The sequence below is a fragment of the Lagenorhynchus albirostris genome, chromosome 3, assembly GCF_949774975.1.
Source record: "Lagenorhynchus albirostris chromosome 3, mLagAlb1.1, whole genome shotgun sequence".
Lineage (NCBI taxonomy): Eukaryota > Metazoa > Chordata > Mammalia > Artiodactyla > Delphinidae > Lagenorhynchus > Lagenorhynchus albirostris.
The window spans coordinates 7,563,161-7,580,845 of record NC_083097.1 but is presented as its reverse complement, the minus strand read 5'-3'; the positions used below and the strand labels follow the sequence as shown (position 1 = coordinate 7,580,845).

Genomic DNA, 17,685 nt, shown 5'->3' with positions numbered 1-17,685 from the left:
CCCCTTTGGCGCTGCCGATGTTTGCTCCAATGAACTCTTGAACAGTTTAATCGACCTCAGTTTATCTTTTAACAGGTACAGGGTCACTTGTCAAAAAGTTCCAGTGAGGTTATGGTGACAGGTAACTGTTTCACACTCCTTCCCAGCCCTAGTCCTGCTGTGAGAAGCGCCAGTTTTAACCATTTGAACTTCTTGGGCTGGTTAATACACAATAATTGCATGGTAACTTAATCAGTAATAGTCTGTTGTTGTTGTTGTTGTTGTTTGCGGTATGTGGGCCTCTCACTGTTGTGGCCTCTCCCGTTGCGGAGCACAGGCTCCGGACGCGCAGGCTCAGGGCCATGGCTCACGGGCCCAGCCGCTCCGCGGCATGTGGGATCTTCCTGGACCGGGCCATGAACCCGTGTTCCCTACATCGGCAGGCGGACTCTCAACCACTGCGCCACCAGGGAAGCCCTCAGTAATAGTTTTATACCTCTATTGCTTCATTTATTATCTTTACATGTATCTTCCCCAGCTGTGGAACTTGAACTTCTCCTTTCTCTGCTCCGATTTTTTCGTTTTAAAACGAGAATAAATAGAGTAGCTGATGGAGGTACTCTGTTTAAAGGTTTTATGAGGTTTACATGAGCAAATCGAGGTCCGGTTCTTAGAACAGTGCTTTATGCAAGGTTTACATATTTGATGTGTTAATAGGGGTTTTTAATATCATTAATATTAATGACTTATTGTTACTTCGACTGCCTCCCTGGCCCCATGTTTGATGATTATGCTATGATTTCTAGTCCTACTCTTGGTGAACTGGTAACTCTGTAACAGATGCAGCCCCTTGTAAGTTCTGCCCTAACTCAGAAGACCTTGGCACTTCCGTGCTGAACTCACCTGCCTTCCCTCACAACCCTTTCCTGCACATCTGATCTCTTGACCTTTCAGAGAGAAGGTGTCCAATGCCCTGCATCTCTGTGGGGTCATCTTCTGTGTAATTTTGACTGTCACAGTCATCTCTGTCTGTTTCCTCCCTCCCCACATCTACACTATATTGTGTTTATAACTTAGGGGCTGAAATCTTCATCTAATGATGCCCATGTTGTATATGAACTCTTTCGTTTAGACAAAGCTAAAACAAAATATCTACCATCTACAGTATTTCTGATATAATATGTTGAATATTGTAGACAGGGCTATATTAAACCACTATTAAATTGAAAAATTTAATGCATTTTTAAGCTATGGTACTCAAAAGGAACACTTCTCTATTTTATTAAATTTGAACCAACCACGTTGCAGGGTTTGGGGTGTATTTGTTTGTCCTTGGGCAAATATTAGAAATTTTTGGAGTCTCCTTTTTCTCATCAATAAAGTTAAAATAATAATACCTCCCTCATTAGAGTTGTTTAAATGGTTAAATGACATAATAATTTTATATATCACAGTAGGTATTCAACAAATAATACCCATTATTAAGGGGATGAAGATGATGATAATGATAGTAGCAATGATGGTGGTGGTGGTGATGATGATGATGATAAATAAAGTGAAAACATGAATACATTCCTATAAAAGTTGTTTCTGTATAAAGGATGCAATCATTTTATATACCACGGTAGATGTTCAGCAAATAGTACCTGTCCTTAAGGGGGTGAGGAGGATGATGGTGTGATGACAACTAGTATTTTGGAGCCTTGCAAGATTCTGACTCTAGATTGTTCATGACACCAAAAGGCTTCATGTTAGCATGGACAATCATTTGGTTGTCAGCCCTGAATCTTAGAAAAAAATAGATATTTCAAATAAAATTAATTTATTTAATTTTAATTAGATACTTACTGGTGTATGCAGTTAGCTATGTTCTCTACTGTGCAGACGAAAACTTTGTTTCTCATCCCATGTCAAGGCCTAAGAGTCAATTCTTAGCTTGCATCTACGGTACTAGATAAACCTGCCTTTCTCTTGACCCTTTGGTGTGTGTTTCCAGTGCCTGCATTGGGGCCCAGGACCCTTACTGTGGCTGGGATTCGGTGATGAAGAAATGCACGAGCCTAGAGGAGAGCCTGAGCATGATGCAGTGGGAGCAGAGCATCTCCACCTGTCCTGTGAGTGTCCGTGTGTCCAGCTCTGGAAACACTGTCCATGGGAACCAAGCTGTCCTACAATCCTAACCCATGCTTCCGTGGTGTCCATGCATTTTCATATTAGAACCTTCCTCGCAAATCCAGTCTGTGCTCTCTTAACTTTTTCAGCCCCTCCTTGCACGGAGCCACATGGGATCCTGCTGACACCTTGCTGTCTGTTTTGAAGAAAAATATCTTAAGAGAAAGCAGTGCTGATTTGAAAATGGGATGCAACATTTCTGTTTTATTCTTGGATTTTTATCTCCAGAGCTTGGTGTGGACTATTTTGCCCTTTGTAGCATTAATAAAATAGCAATTGAAAGAATAAACTAAAGGATATTATGATGGAATGCCATGTGGGACAGTCTCCTCACTACTGCTCAGGGTCACAAAAAGTGCTGGGAGAAACAGCCTAATGTACATTCCCACAGGGAACCCTGCAGAATAGGGAGAAATTCCCCTGTGTTTAGAGCCGGACTCTGAATCCAAGAAAACAGATTTCACACTTTCCTTTGCCAATTTATTTGTTTGCATCCTCACTTATAGGATCCAGCCTTCCTTCCCCTTTGTCTTCAGAGCCCTCAATCAAGTCATTCCAAGTCTCATTCTGTTCTCAGAGAACACGAGCAACAGCTATTAACTTCAATATATTTGAAAATTTAGTAAGTCCCTTTGCTGTCACATCACTGCTGATCTCCATGCTGTCATTTCTGGCCGTACCTCTGCAAGACAGAGGTGAGAAGGCAAGGGACACAGACTGTTATTTTAAATCCGTGCTGTTCCTTCTGTTCAGAACTGCCTGAGGCGTCTGAACAGTCTGTCCATTTCTTATGAAGGAACCTGCACTTTCCATTATCTGAGCCACGTGTCAGGAAGCCTGTCCTTAAGTTTGTAAGTGAGAAAATCAGGCAGAGTGTCATGAGGGAGGCAAGGGCTATTAAATCAGTGTTGTTCCCCAAATGTTGGCAGGAGATCTAGGCCTTTTGCTGCAGAGGTGGGTGTATCACCACATCCAGGCTCTGAGCAAAGCCTTGCAGTGGGGTTAGCTGCTACTCCTTTGGGTTATTCAGCTTTGGATCTCTGAATTTAGAAGCAAACTTTTCTGTGGTGTCTTGTGAAATTGGTTAAAACATGCCACTGTCTGTGTGAAGTTCCTTCTTAATGTCTGCAACACACTTTAAAAGCACAAGGTGTTCACCTTAAATTCTTTGCAGCTAAAGAAAACACAAAGTGCACTATCTGAAATGTACCTCTAAAGTTCAGACACACACTTCAGAAGAATCAGCACATCTTCTTGTAGATGTTTGACCTTACAGTTTTAATGGTAAAAAAAAAAAGGCAGAAGATAATAGCAGTTCTTCTCAAGCAGTAAAGCCATTGGTCCAGGACTCAAGGCTGTTTTAGTGGATATCTGGGACATGCTTAGTTACATAAGGGGAAATACACACTCATCCACTTAGTTTATAACAAGTACCTCTTGTATGTTTCTGTGGTCAGAAAATGAAAGACCTGGTATTTAAGAAGCGACAGGAGGGTTATCACTAAAGTGGCTTCTTTCTGCTGAGAGGACAGCTTCTGTTATAAACTCAGGGAAGGTCAGAGGGCGATGTGGACCTGAGCTGGTTTCACAGCTGCCCCTCCACTATCTCTTTTTGAAAAATGTAGTTGAGACGTGATCTCTGATTCGCTGTCCCTAAACCATACATAACAAGGTCTTTTTTTCTTCTGGTTTGAGGTGATTTCATTATACAAAACCATCTCTGTCATTTCATCCAGTGTAATTTGTCATTTATCAAGATATACTACTGATAAGAATATGCAAAGCATTTGACAACGGACAATAACTTATATCACTTTGAGCAAACCACAGGATAGAAAAACATATTTTTTCTGACTTATATAGGCTACCAGATAGAAAATGGGAAATCCCATATTACCCAAATATTGTTTTAATTATACATCCATTTCAAAAAAATCTCTTAGAAAGAAATGAGTTAGATGAAATGATTAGCATTAATATAGAACAGACTTAGAGAAGTATTTTTCAAAGCTATTAAAATAGTAATTTGCTTCTATATTATTCTTTTTTTTTTTAATTTTTGACTGAAATGGAAGAAAGTCTTGACTTTATGGGCCAGAGTAAAGACAGAGAACTATTTTCCACTTAAAGATCCTTATTTAAAAATGTTTATGGATTTCTTTTGTCCAGGAGACAGGGCAATAGTTGACCGACATATTGGTTAACATTCTCTTTTCTTATATTATTGTAATTAAAAACATTGTTCTCGGTTTAAGAGATTTGAAGTACTCAAGCAAGATCTAAATTTACATACCTAGAGTGATTCAAATAATATATCCGTCCTGCATAACTTGCAATATTGCTTAACAAGGATAGCATAATCTTAAAAATCTACCTGGGCTTTATTTATGCGTGAATGTCATCCACACCCTGTGTGGACATATGGTTATTAGCATACCATATCATACAATGAGTCTCTATTCCAAGATACGTCGTGCAGTGACTAGCAAAATACATAGACCCAATAAGCACCTAAATGTGTTAAAATAACAGATTCTTCCCTGGCTACTGTGTAATTATCATCTTTGGAGTGAAAGGAGAATTTAGCAGTGATTAAGCCCAGAGCCCTTTATTTAGATGCCAGTACCATAGACCAGAGACTAAAGGGTTTACACAAGATTCTGAAACTACACTGAGAAAGAAATCGACTTAAATCCAGTACTTCTGACATTATTCCTAGTCTACAAGATGATGTAATTCCCAGCTGTCAACGTCTTCCAAAGCAGTGGCTGATCAGTGGACTCAGTGCTTGGTGACCCATTAGTCATCGGCATATTATGTTCATATAGCCTGAGAGGTATCACTGAAATCAACTGTAAAAGAAGGAAAAGGGAATTGAGGTTAATTGGGTGTTTTGATCGTGTGCTCAGTGCCATGTTAGGCAACTTTCAGTGGAGTATCTCATTTAATGTTCATGATGTTATTGCTTCCATTTTGTCTCATAGATGGAAGAAGTGGGATTCAGAGGCAATAAAGATTACCTCTATTCACCCATCTTGCAGAGGCCACACAGAGTTCCATCTTAGTTCTCTTCAAAGGTGCTATCTTCCCTTCATGTACTTCATTTATACAGGTAGACTTAAGGACAATATTAAGTTGATGTCATAACATGAGACAAGCCACTCCAAAGAGTGCATCCAATATCCTGTTTTGTTACAGTCTCTGACCAAAGGTACATGAGCCTTAAAAGTAAATAAAGGAAAACATTTTAACTTCTGAAAAAATATCCAAATAGAAAATATAAGACTTCAATTTAGTCATAAGAACATGATGGTTGGAGAACAGTAAGAACCTAAAGATATGCTCCAGGGACCTCTATGCTCATCAAATGCATCTACATCCTTCATCAGTTGGGAATTAATGAACTGAACATGAATAAATCAAAAGTGGGATTAAGGATTATGCTTGTTAACAAAAGTTGGATCTAGCCAGCTCTTGGAAGTCCATTATTTCCTAGGTGAAGGGAACTTTGCTGTTACACAACTGGTGGTAAAAGTGCATGAAGCTGATTTCCATAAGAGTCTCATCAAAGAAAGTTCTAAGAATCACGTTACCCAATGAAATGGCTGAGATCACAGGCTCTGGATTAAGCTTGTTTAGACTGATTCTTGGGTCTTTTACAACCAGAGTGACTTTGAGCTAATTGAGTGACACCTGGGCTTCAGTTTTCCTATCTATAAAGTGAGATGTACGCTCTAGGGATGCTGTGAAGATGCAGTGAGATAATGCCTGTCAGTCAGTGCAGTGCCTCACCTCACTGATAAGCTTAGCTTCTACAAAGGCCACCTGAGCTGGCACTCAACTCATGGCCCCGCAGGCCCCTTTCTACAAGTCACTGACTTATTCTTTTAGTTTGCCAGTTTCTACATATTTTTCCATCATAAAATGTCGTCTTCCAACATTCCGAATGATTGCTGCTTCCATCTTTATTCATTCATCACCATCATATTGTATTTCCCCCTGACTTCACAAATCTTTGAGTTTTGTATATTCATGATCTCTTGTAGTTATAGAGATCCTAACATCTCTGTGCTGTTTCCTTTGCATTTTAGACAAGGAAACGGAAGCCAAGGGGGATTTAAGAGAATTAACCCATCTTTGCAGGTCCCCAAATCATCTGCCCCTACAAAAGTTTCTAATCAGTATTGGGGGGATTCATAGACATTCAAAAATCACAAGGACTTCCCTGACCTACATGACCCTTCTCACCATCACAGACAAGGAGGCAAATGGAAGGAACCGGAAGTCTCAGAGAGCCTCTGGTGATGGTGATGCTGGTCTGTGCTAGTCAGTCCACATCCCCTCCCCACCCCTGCCCCAAGGGCCTGAGCTTCCCCACTTCCAGACTGTTCTCTCTCTCCTCCCAGGCTTTCTTGTTGTCTTGGGTCTGGCCAGTGTGCACCACGGGCAGGAGAATGAGGCTGGGGTCCTCCTTCCTGACCTCCTTCAGCTCAGCCTGCAGCTTTGGCCAGGGCTTCATGCCACATCACAGCCCCTGTCAGGCAGCCCCTTCCCAGGCTCTATTCTTCCCTCAGGCCCCCATAACCTGTCCTCCCCTCTCCCCAGCAGGCCGGCGCGATGAGCACGGTCATAGCTCCCCGTGTTTCTGCTCCCTGCGGCTTCCGCATCCCTTGATGGTTCCCTTAATCCCACCCACACCTCTGCCCAGGTTGCCCTCATCACGTTCATTCCACAGTCCTGCCAGGACCATCATAAATGCACGTGTTTAAGACTTGGATCTTCACCTCTGAAACCTCACTGGTACCATGAAGCCGTGATATTTTATACTCTGTAACTCGTGGGCTCCCTTTGCCTGAACCTCCAGCAAACATTCTAGAGGGTTCTGGCTCCTTCTGGGCTGGGTTGGAGTGTAGTCTACAGCACAGCAGGCCTTCAGAGAAGGAGGACATTTTTGATGTAAAATTTGAGAGTCAACATGATGTGATAAACTACATGGATGGTGATATTCTCTTTTGATTGGTTTTTCATGTTGCTTTAAAAATTCACTTTTAAGCTCCTTAGGTTTTTGCACGATTTTCCATGAGCTGTGACATATATGTTTGTGTGTGTGTTTGGGGTGTAACAGGCACAACTATGTACCCCTACATCACACGCAGAGCAGCACCTTGGAAGCACAGTCCAGTCCTGGGCTCTGATAATCCCCCCTTTCCACAGTTTATCTGTTCATCCATAACGCGCTCAGTAAGGAGTCCCTCATATCCTGTACAAAGCCAGCCAATGGCCCAAGCCTACCAGGAAACTGAATAAAAGTTGTGAAATGTTTTCAATGTGAAACTGTGTCAAGCAGTAGTAGAAGCCCCCCTTCTCCTTTTTATCCCACTATAAGAATTCTTGTCCCCAATTTCCCCTTCCAGCCATCACCTACATGCCAGAAGCAGATGGGGAAGACTAAGGAACTGGCTTCCTTGTGGCCCAGATCTGGGTCTTGTCTGAGGTACAGCATCATTTGGATGCCTTGAGGGAGGCAGATAGAACCATATTTGCATTTGTGAAATCGAAATGGAACTCAGCATCATTTCTGTGTGATCCGTGCAACACTTTTACCTCTGGTCGGCCCTTAACTAGACAGTAGTCCCTGTGCCAACCACTTGACAAGTACTCAGGTGCCGTTTTCCTTAGCCTCCGAGCACAGCCCAAGGGTAGAAACTCTCATCACCCCTCTTTACTAGGGACGGATGGTCCCCCGCCCCCGCCCCCGCCCCCCTCCCCGCCTCCCCCACCCCCATAGCACAGGTAGCTGGTGCGTCAGCCCCCATGCCCAGCCCCGCACGGCGCCCTGAGGGCAGAGCAGCAGAGGGGGGCACCCCAGACTCAGAGCACATTCACAAAGTAATAGTAATGATCACGATCAGTCAAAATAGTATGGACCTATACTGTGTAGATAGCATACAAATATGCTGTGTGATCACTGTTATTACTGATGCTGGCTCCATGAGCAAGGGCTTCATGCTTTTTACCGTGAGAACAGTCATAGCCACATTTACATAGCGGGCGGGTGTTTGGACTTGTGAGCATGGTCAACCCCAGTGCGAGCATCTGCTGATCCCTTTTCTACCTGCACAAGAGCCCTTTCGGCCAGAGGCAGCAAGAGGGCTGTTAAAGGATGGAGGAGGAATCCTGAAACTCGCAAGTGGCAGGGCCTTTGCTGCTTTAACAACAAATCCAGGGAGGAATTCGTGGTGTGAACCCCCTTGTCACGCAGGGGTCTGTTCTCCAAGAAAACCCTGAGGTCACCGTATGGTAGGAGCTGTATTCTTATCCTGGTGGGACGGGGGAGGTTCCAGGACCTTAGAAATGGGGATATTTTCCTCTTAGGAAAAATCTGCCTTTGTACATCGCCTCACTCTGGGTGGGATCCGGTGAATCACTCTGAATCCAGAGGACCATGCAGTGTCATCCTTTCCCTTTTGTCCCTGCTTCTTATGGAAATCGCCAGGTGTGGTTAGTGGGAGTGTAAGGTCTTGGAGTATCGATAAGAAACAAGAGGGGTAGAGTCATAACTGTGCCTGCTGGAGATGGGCAACCAGCCGGGTCAGAGGAGATGAACAAGCTTAATGTTCACTCTTTCCTATTGTATTTGGATACAGAGCAGAGGGAAAGCTCACTTGGATTTTCACACACAAAATATGGTGTCAGCTTTGTTCTGAAACTGTGTCGTGCAGGTACAGTTTGCCCCAGAGAAATTAACTGTCTCATCTGTGAGACTGTCTCATCTGTGGAGTCCTCTCCTGTGTGAATGATGAGTCTTTAATCCCCCAGAATCATCCAGGGTGGGACCATTTGGGCGAGAAGGTGGGGCAGCAGAGAGTAACGTGAAAGCACGTAACTTACTTGTGATCCCTTCTCTTCATTTGTCATATTTTCTAAGAAATGCATAAGGCCCCATGTTAAATTTAGGAGGTTTGGACTTTAGGCCTTCTTCTGTCCCTTTTCAGAGGGGAGATTCCTTTTCGGGGTCTGGGTGATCTGAAGGCTGGGCCCCAAAACTCTCAAATCTGGAGGACACTCTAGCTCCTGAGAAAATTCCCTGGTCAGATTGACAGTGACATCGTGCGGTCTTCCACCTGCACTGGAGCTAGTCACCATGGGCCGGGGTGCCCGCCAGAGAGGCCCCTGCCTTCCACCCTCCCTGGAGGCCCTCAGAATGTCCACATCACAGAGCATCCGGGCCCCTTGTTCAGACCCTGCCGTGGCTCCTAGCTCAGCTCTCCGTTTTGCTTCCTCTGGACCACCTGCTCGCGTCCCAGCGACATTAGAGCCTGCTTGCCCTCAATACCACACAGCAGCATCATTCCCCTCTGTCATCACTCAGGCTGCTCCCCTCAGCGGCCCCGGCCGACTCCGTCACCTGGTGCCTCTCTCGTGCTTCAGGGCGCAGCGCAGCCTCCTAACCGTCCTTAAGGATCCTGCGAGTTTGCCGAGAGCCCCTTCTCCGCCCACGGCCCCTGCTCAGAGCTCCATCACTGGATTTACTTGTAGTAATGATGAGCGGTCCAGCTCCTCCTGGCCAGCTTACAAACTCTTGGAGGGTGGATATAGGACGGGTTTGACGGGGATGCGCCTAACAACTAGTAGGTTCCGGTTGCTTAATACACGCTCTTTTAATACGTTATAAATTAAATGTTGTCAGTTTGAGGTGACTTTTGAGGCCGGGTCTTACATAATGCTAGCTGACCAATCTTGCATTATTTTAAGGTACATAAAAATGCAACAGAGTAGTACAGATGTGATTCTTCACTCCAATTCTTCTTGTTCCTTGGGTTTCTCACTTGAGTGAACAAGCCTAGTATCGCTTGATTGACAAGTCATTACATCTCCCCCTCTTCCTTGAGGGAGGCAGATAGAACCATATCCTTCTTATCCCTCTTTTCTTCTGCCCCCTCCTCCCCTCTGCCTCTTTTTTCCCCTCCCTCTCCTCCATCACTGTCTCCACCGATGACCTCTGCTGCTTTACTTCAAAATACATCCCTGTTCCTCTCTTTTTAATCGTAATGTGAAATATTCCAGATGAGTTCTGATGGTCTTGTGGGAGACCTTTCATTTTTTCCCTATGATGTTTGCAGCCTTGACCCTTTCTGACATCCACGTTTGTATCTGCTTCCTAGACGAGGAATCTCACCGTGGATGGGCACTTCGGCGCGTGGTCAGCGTGGACGCCATGCACGCACACAGACGGCAGCACCGTGGGATCCTGCCTCTGCCGGACCCGCTCCTGCGACAGCCCGGCCCCCCAGTGCGGCGGCTGGCAGTGCGAGGGCCCCCGCATGGAGATCGCTAACTGTTCCAGGTGTGTCCCTCGCAACACTCGGGCTTAAACTCACGTGTGAGCTCAGCCTGCAGAGGAATTTAGGAAATCACTTCTAATACGTGCCTTCCCTCTTCAAGAGAAATGTCAGAAAAAGAGGGCCACTTACCACTTAAAAATGATGTGATCTATGAGAGCAGATTTAAAATTACAAATTAGGTTTGTAATATACATATATACATATTCATATATATAATATACATATGTATGTATACTGAATCACTGTACTGTGCACCTGAAACTAACACGATATTGTAAATCAACTGTACTTCAATTTAAAAAATTACAAATTAGATTCTAAGCCTGTTTATATGTTGAGATAAATCTAAACCTATTCATGTGTTCGTTGTTAGGTGAGGGAAAGTATTTTGAGAGTGCACGATGTTTGAAGAAGGAAAAGCATAACATTTCTGAATGTTTAATTAGACCCTGCTCATCAAGTTTTTAAATGGGAAAGTGGCTATCAAATCACTATGGCATTTAAATTCCCTCACACATTTAAATAATGATGTAACAGAAATTATACCTTTGCAACTTTTGAAGCTTTTGACGAAAAAAAATTCGATGCCAACTTACAAGTAGTTGAGAGGTATCTAGTTTATCACCATCCTTTTAGGGGGCAGGTGAGAAACTTGCTATGAAGACCACCACGCCCGGAAACCACACTGTCCAAGTACAAACATTGTGAGTGACAGCTGTCCCATCACAGCTACATCACGGGAACTTTAGTTGCTACCCTATATCTGTCCTTTACAGATTCAGGAATGTCACTCTAGGGGCCGCTTCTGAAACTACCAAAACTATCCTACACTGGTGCTCTCACTGCAGAGGAGCCCGCTTCTAACAGTGCATATTGCTTTCCAAATGTGCATGAGAGCGTCACTTACTGGTATATGGGCTGTTAGGGATAAATTTTGGTTGATGAATTAAGGGGTGTCCAAGAAGACATGAGCTGATACACCGTGCATGCATCTCTGTCCTTGCGTGGATTGGGGGTAGCGTCTGCCCTGATAACGGAGTAGGATACCTTTCCCTGCTCTGAGTAGAAAGCTGGCTAGAGCAGCTGTCTGCTGTCAGCAGCATCACATCTGCTTCATGTGACTCTCTCATGAGTGAACATTTCAGCATGCCTGAGGGATAGGAAGCTGGAACTCCATCATTTACAAAAACAGGCCATGTCACAGTTTCGTGTGTGTCACCAGATTCTATCTGAGATTTGCCTTCTTTCTTATGAACCACCTCAGGGCAGGGTCTGGAGAGATGGCCCATTCCGCTCACTTGCTTCTAACCATTGGAAGCCACTGATGCTGTCAAAGGATGGAGACAATGGAGCAAGTGGATTTGGCCGGTTGGCAGCAAATGTTTTTTGTTCTAGCAGCAGGGGACTCCTAGTCTACATATTCCTTTGAAGTTGTCTGCCCAAAGTATGGTAATCTAACATCAGAGATGGTTTTTAATGCCCTTTATCAGTTGATAACCTGTCTATGTTGGCCTCAATTTTGTTGGAAGCAAAAAACTGGAAACCACCTAACTTATAAAACCCATATTTTTTGGCTCAGTCAGCAACGTCAAGTGCTTCCTCAATTTGTGCAAAGTACATCCAAAAGTCTTTACAAAGACTGATCTAATGATGCTAAACTAAACCTGTTCTTCTTTATTTATTATTGTAGTTGTTTAATCCAATATACTCAGAAACTGTTGGGAAATTCAAAATATTGCTAGTTCGATACATTTTGCAAATATAATATCTTTGATTAAACGCTTTTATTGTATCACATCATTTAAATTTGTTTTCTCACTATCTTGGAGCCACAGATTAAAGGCATTCAATTTATGGAAATGAACCCACAAGATAAGGTAATTAGCTAAGCCAGACTTTATTATCAAACCAGGGTCAAGTCAGACTTCCTATCAATCAGGAAAATCTGGTTTAATTTTATAATTAAAATGAACACAGGAATGTGTATGTCACTTCTGAATTCTAATTCCTGGGGCGGGAGGGAGGAACAACGAGAGAGAGAGAGAATTGGAACTAGCTAAGCAGAAAGGTAGAACGTCAAGGAAGGCTTGAAGCCTTGACGGGACTTTGTCATCTAAATACAATAAGTCTGCAACTTTCAACGTTTGTTACCTATACCTTCTGTTTTTAAAATTTTTTTATTGAAATATAGTTGATTTACAATGTTGCGTTAGTTTCAGGTGTACAGCAAAGTGATTCAGTTCTACATACATATAGGTGGGACCTTAGTTCCCCAGCCAGGGATGAAACCCACAGCCCCTGCATTGGAAGCGCAGAGTCTTGACCAGTGGACCGCCAGGGAAGTCCTTACCTATACCTTCTTAGGGGACTTTTCTCTAGGAGCAACCCAGGATGTGTCCATCCTGGGTTGGTCCGGAGAACCAGTGACAGCGAGATCATCTGTGTGCAGGAATGAAACTGCAGAGGGCTCTGAGCATCTGCAGCTGGGGTGGGGGAGGGTAGCAGGAAGCTGGGCAGAGCTGGGCTGCAGGCCGCACAAAGACCTCAGCTGGCCGCACAGGAAGCTCCAGAACTGGCAGCTCTTTGATGCTGTTAGATCCTCTCACCTCAGAGTCGTAACCACCAACACCCTCAGCATCTGGAGAAAGGCAGACCACAGCGTCCACTACTGCGCACTATCTCCCAGTAGCTGGGAGATAGAAGCCAAGTCCTTAATCACACAGCTCTGCTCCGAACGTCCCAGCTCAGCTAACATCTGCCGGAGAATGGTTCAAACAGTGTGATCCGTGGAGTAGGTTCCCTGTCTCCTTTGTATATTGTTTTGTTGTTGTTTGTTTGATTTTTCTTTTACAACTGTACTCAATTTGGTCCTCCCTTCCCTGCATCACCTATAGCACTGTGACCACAGCAATATTTCATATTTTAAAACAAGCACCAGGACACCTGAAACTAACACAACATTGGAAGTAAATTACACTTCAATAAAAAAGATAAAAAATTTTAAAAAGCCAGCACCAGGAAAGCTTCTTGGATCAGTCTCCGAACTCTTCCGCCTCACTTCATGTAGGATATTTTTATTAAGTGTTATCTTCTCTCCAGGAGCCTATATAGAATGCAGAGACCTCTGGGCGAGTTGTCTGTGACGTCACTAACACTGAAAAGCACGTTGGGTGACCACACCATATGGGAACCCAGGGCGTGAGGGCTCTGCCTGCCCAAGAGGAGAAGGTCCGTCAGATAAGGAAAGGCAAGCCACAAGGGCGGATTTTGCCCTCTGCTCACCTTTTCCATAGGCCAGCTCAGATCACTGCACAAAGTTGAAAGGAGCCCATCAGGGCTACAGAGATGACATTATTTGTGTTATTACAGAAAACTACAACATATCAACCTTGCATTATGTGCTGCATTATTTCTAGAAAGCTAAGTTGGTTTCCACGGATGCCTGGCAGAAACTTTATAAAAGCCATAGAACTGTTATTGTTGGAAGATTATAGTCAATGAGTAATATTCTTTTTTATATTGTTTCATGGAAAACAAGGACGATCACAGGCCTCACTGTGACTTGTTTATCGATACCTCCTCGGCTCTGGTTCTAGCTGTGGAATGTCATTCACTAAGCAGAGCCGTGATACAATCAGTGGTTATTTCAAGACTAAAATTCAAATAAACGAACCTGCTTTAGTGATGTTTTAAATGCATAAGTGGATTGTTTTGGACTGACTTCATCACAAAAATGATCCATCTGCTGATATATGCTTACTTCTTTGGTTGCCTGCTACTACATCTGCCGCTAAGCAGCGTTTCTAAGTTGTGCAAACCCAGCTCCGTAGAATAGTCACACTCAGGGACAATATATTCATTTATTCCCTCAGGTATTATACTCCTATTATTTACAAACACTTCCACTTACCTACCTCCCTGTATACAGCAGGTTCCATAGATTGTAAGTAGACTATATCATCAGATGTCACGTTTGTTAAAAGGTTTAGGAAATTAAGAATTTCCAAACAATTTTGGAAGCAGTGTTTCCTGCATTATCTAACCATTTTTTCATACATAAAGAAACTTTGAAAGTAAAAATGTCATTTTATGCATGTTGAAATTGCTATTTTTGCATGTAATTCAATGAATTACTTGGATACTTTTTAAAATTGTGTAGGTAATGACGTATAAGATACTAATTACTTTTAGAAGCAAATTGGGAAGTCTGTCTTACTTTGTGTTATTTTGGTTAAATTATCACAAAGCAGCTTTGTTATTGTATTGTACATCGAGGTATCACTTTATATTTTATTGAGATTATTTTTAAGTTTCAGAAAATAAAGTAGGGAAATATGAAATACACTAAATATTTTCTCAGAGGAACTTTCATTTGAAATTGTGTTAGAAGTTACATATGTAATTTGTTGTTTGTACCTTGAGCTGTGGACCGCCATGCTTTTAAAGGAACATATAAAGTAAAATAAGAATTCATGTGAGTTGACTTTTTTCAGTGGAACTATAAATCCTATAGATGAGGGTAACAGCTATTTAGAAACACATATGCAATTAGAGAAATAAAAAAAAATTCTACATGCCGTAAACCATCTATGTGGGAGTTTGGACTCTGGATTTAACAGATATTTTAATACTTAAAAAAATTTTTATTCCTATAGCTTGCTTTTAAACAGCAGGGACAAACTGCTAAGGGAGATATTTAAATTATAAATTTTCAACATGCAGCCATGTTAAGGAAAAAATACAATATCAAACAAAAATTTTCTCTAGCTGCTAGTAGCAGTTTATTTTGTAAACCACTTTTATAAAAGTGGTTCATTTTCTTTTATTTTACATTTTTAATATATCTACCTTATTTTATATGTATAACACCATAAATAAAGATATATGCAATTTGCACTTCCTATTTATATACTACGTCTTTGTCAAATTGCAAGAAAATAGCCAAGAATCTGAATTTAAAATACCCATTCTTCATTTTTAATAAAGCTTGTTTTAAAACTTCGCACATTACGGTGCTCTTTATCAATGTGAATGCCATCGAGAAAGTCACTGATTTCCACTGATGTTAACAGGTTTTTAAAATAAACATTTAGATGAGTATTTTGTTCAAATGTGCAGTTTTCATAGGTGATAACTGACATGGTACAAGTCAACTAAATTCATAAACTCTCAGGTTTCAGGGATTCATCTCTAACTGCTTTTCGGTGAAATAACATTATTTTTCATTAGTTTATAGTTTCATGTTTTCATAACTAAACTTTCTTAATTGCTCCTAATATTGCTAAAACCTGACTCTCAGATTTTCTATTTTGATTCTAAAATCAGATACGTGGGGAAGAAAACCTCACAGTGATTGAGGTTCCTGGATAGGACCTTTATTCCCATGGCTCTTTGTGGGCTTTTCCTTCACAGCCCACAGTCAGTGGTCCGTGTCGGGAACGTGTGAATTTGGGGGCGGGTGCAGACAGAGGTTGGGCTCCGAGCCAGTTGGACCCAATGACCCCGTGGCTTCCTCCCCCAGGAGTGGAGGCTGGACCCCCTGGACCTTGTGGTCTCCCTGCAGCACCACCTGCGGGATCGGCTTCCAGGTGCGCCAGAGGTCCTGCAGCAACCCTACTCCGCGACACGGGGGCCGGGTGTGTGTGGGACAGAACCGCGAGGAAAGGTATGTACCCTCTCTGCTCCCGGCATCGCCATTCTCGCGCTTACTGTCATCCCAGTGTGGTCGGTTCCCCTGCAGCTTCAGTTTTGGATCCGGCTCGGCTTATCTGTGGCATCCCTTTCTGTTGAGCTGAATGACCCTCCTCTTTTTCTGGCATTCTTTAATTTTGACCAAAGCTTGGGGTTGACAGCACCATTGGGCCGCCGTGGAGCCTGCACAGTTCATTCAGCTGAGCAGTTTCCAAGGGACTGGAGCTGCAAGGACAGTGGGCATCTCTGTGCTGGGCTCCCCAGAGACTAAGCCTATGGGTCTGCCGGAGAATGATTGTTCTTGTTAGAATTCAACTAGAATTGAATTCAAGTCTCAAACCTCCAATCCTGAATAGGGCCTGAGCTGGTCCTGGGTCCAGATGGTATTGCTCGGATGAGGTAAGTTTTCCATCACAACTAAATTAAGCACTGGCATGTAGGTGAGAACATAGTCAGTATTTTGGTTATATTTACAACTATGCACTTGTCTATTAACAGGTACCCTCAGTGAAGCTGCAGGACAACCCAGAAGGGGGGATCCTTTTCCACGTGTATTTTAAGCTTTCCACACATCATAGGGACATTTGAGTTCAGTCTCGCATTTAACAGTTTGTTGCTTTCTATAGACTCAGACATTTGGTTTTGGCCTCATAAAATCTACAGTTGTCATAATTGACTCTTTCTTGCATATTTAAAGTACATTCTCGTTTATGGGAGAAAATCCAAGTAGGTGAATTTCACATCACTTTCAGGATTCTTACTCCCCATATCACATAAACTTATCCTATTGATCCATGAGAAACAAGCTGGCTTTCAGTACTTTTTAATTAAAATGTAGTAAGGCTTATAGCCAGTGAAATGGGTTCAGTGGGAGCCTCAGGAAAATACTGTATGCAGTTATTTGCTATGTGATTAATATTTATATAGACAAAACCACAGGCTTAGTGTATAGATAATTCTCTACTAAATACTTATCACAACCTGAAATTAACTGGAATCATTTTTTTTTCTTTCTTCACTGTGTTCCTAAATCACCAATTAAGACTTTGTTCTTTTGACTCAGAGAGAAAAATGAAGGATGACTTTTACAAAGCAGGGTGGGTCGCTTTTGTAGTAGTCCCCAGTGACAGACTTGCATAAGCTTGTCATTTCCAATCTGACACCAGTTGATAAGTGGGAAAGCCGATTATGGGGAAGTTGTCTCCCTGCTATTTCCCAGGGTTATAAGATTTAAATTGGTTGGAAGTTGTAAAATGCTATACGTTGTCACGTAATAGAGCCCATTCAGGAAAGTCGCCTTCATCTGTGCGAAGCCACTCCTAAAATCACGGCACCTCCACAACCTCACACCTGTTATCACCTTTCCCAGGCTGAGCACGCAGGAAGGAAGAAGCTGGTTAATTCTGTGGTTAACATAGGTGTATGTTCCGTATCCATTTACGAGTGCTCATAAAGCTTCATTTTCAGAAAGAGATCAGGATGGCTAATGTGTTTGGGG

The 17,685-nt window shown here is 42.7% G+C and overlaps 1 protein-coding gene across 5 annotated transcripts in view; it reads left to right on the top strand.

The window, feature by feature from the left end:
- Positions 1-17,685, top strand: part of SEMA5A (semaphorin 5A) — a 484,691-nt gene that overhangs the window by 392,970 nt on the left and 74,036 nt on the right. For all 5 annotated transcript variants that reach the window (XM_060146861.1, XM_060146858.1, XM_060146860.1 and 2 more), the window contains exons 13-15: positions 1,976-2,093; positions 10,317-10,498; positions 16,018-16,161. In XM_060146861.1, the coding sequence (XP_060002844.1) occupies positions 1,976-2,093; positions 10,317-10,498; positions 16,018-16,161 (444 nt within the window). The remainder of the gene's footprint in view (positions 1-1,975; positions 2,094-10,316; positions 10,499-16,017; positions 16,162-17,685) is intronic.